The following is a 548-nucleotide window of genomic DNA, read 5'->3' as shown; positions in this document are numbered from 1 at the left end:
GGGCGGGCCGGGGCGGGGCGGCCCAGGCGGTGCCCCGTGCCCCAGACCCCCCCGGGGCGGTAGGTGGTGGGCGGTGGGTACCTGGGCAGCACTGGCCGACGTCCTGCAGGAAGGTGCGCGTCTGCGAGCCGAAGGGCAAGCGCACCAGCAGGCCCGCGTCGCCCGAGCGGAGCTGGACCGTCACGTCGGAGCCTGCGCACAGCGGGGGCGAGGAGTCGGTGCCACCGGTCCGCCCCGGGGACCCGCCTCGTGCCCTTCCCGGCCTGGGCAGGTCTCCCTGCGGCGGCGGGTTTGGACCGACCCAAGCCCCTGTGGCCCCGAAGCGTTTGACGAGCACGCGCCCGCGGTCTTGCACGGGAGCCCGCGCGTGGCACCGGGACCCGGCTGCTGCAGCACGGAAAGGGGAAGAGCGTCGGGCACGCGAGACGGGGAGGGGAGCCCGCCCGGTCCTAGCAAGGCCAGGCCCCAAAACCACGTCCAGGCCGGAGCCGCGGAGTCCCCGATGGTCCGGTGGGCACCACGAGCCAGCCCGGCTGCTCCCCGAGGCT

At 76.3% G+C, this 548-nt stretch overlaps 1 protein-coding gene across 1 annotated transcript in view; it reads right to left on the bottom strand.

Annotated features, from left to right (window-relative positions):
- The window catches only part of INPP5B (inositol polyphosphate-5-phosphatase B), a 49826-nt gene that overhangs the window by 42650 nt on the left and 6628 nt on the right, over nucleotides 1-548 (bottom strand). Inside the window, exon 6 of the mRNA XM_019512539.1 lies at nucleotides 82-192. Within this exon, the coding sequence (XP_019368084.1) occupies nucleotides 82-192 (111 nt within the window). The remainder of the gene's footprint in view (nucleotides 1-81; nucleotides 193-548) is intronic.

Source organism: Gavialis gangeticus, unplaced genomic scaffold, assembly GCF_001723915.1.
Source record: "Gavialis gangeticus isolate Ggan-Ray unplaced genomic scaffold, GavGan_comp1, whole genome shotgun sequence".
NCBI classification, from domain to species: Eukaryota; Metazoa; Chordata; order Crocodylia; family Gavialidae; genus Gavialis; species Gavialis gangeticus.
This window is presented reverse-complemented; position numbering and strand designations above follow the sequence as displayed.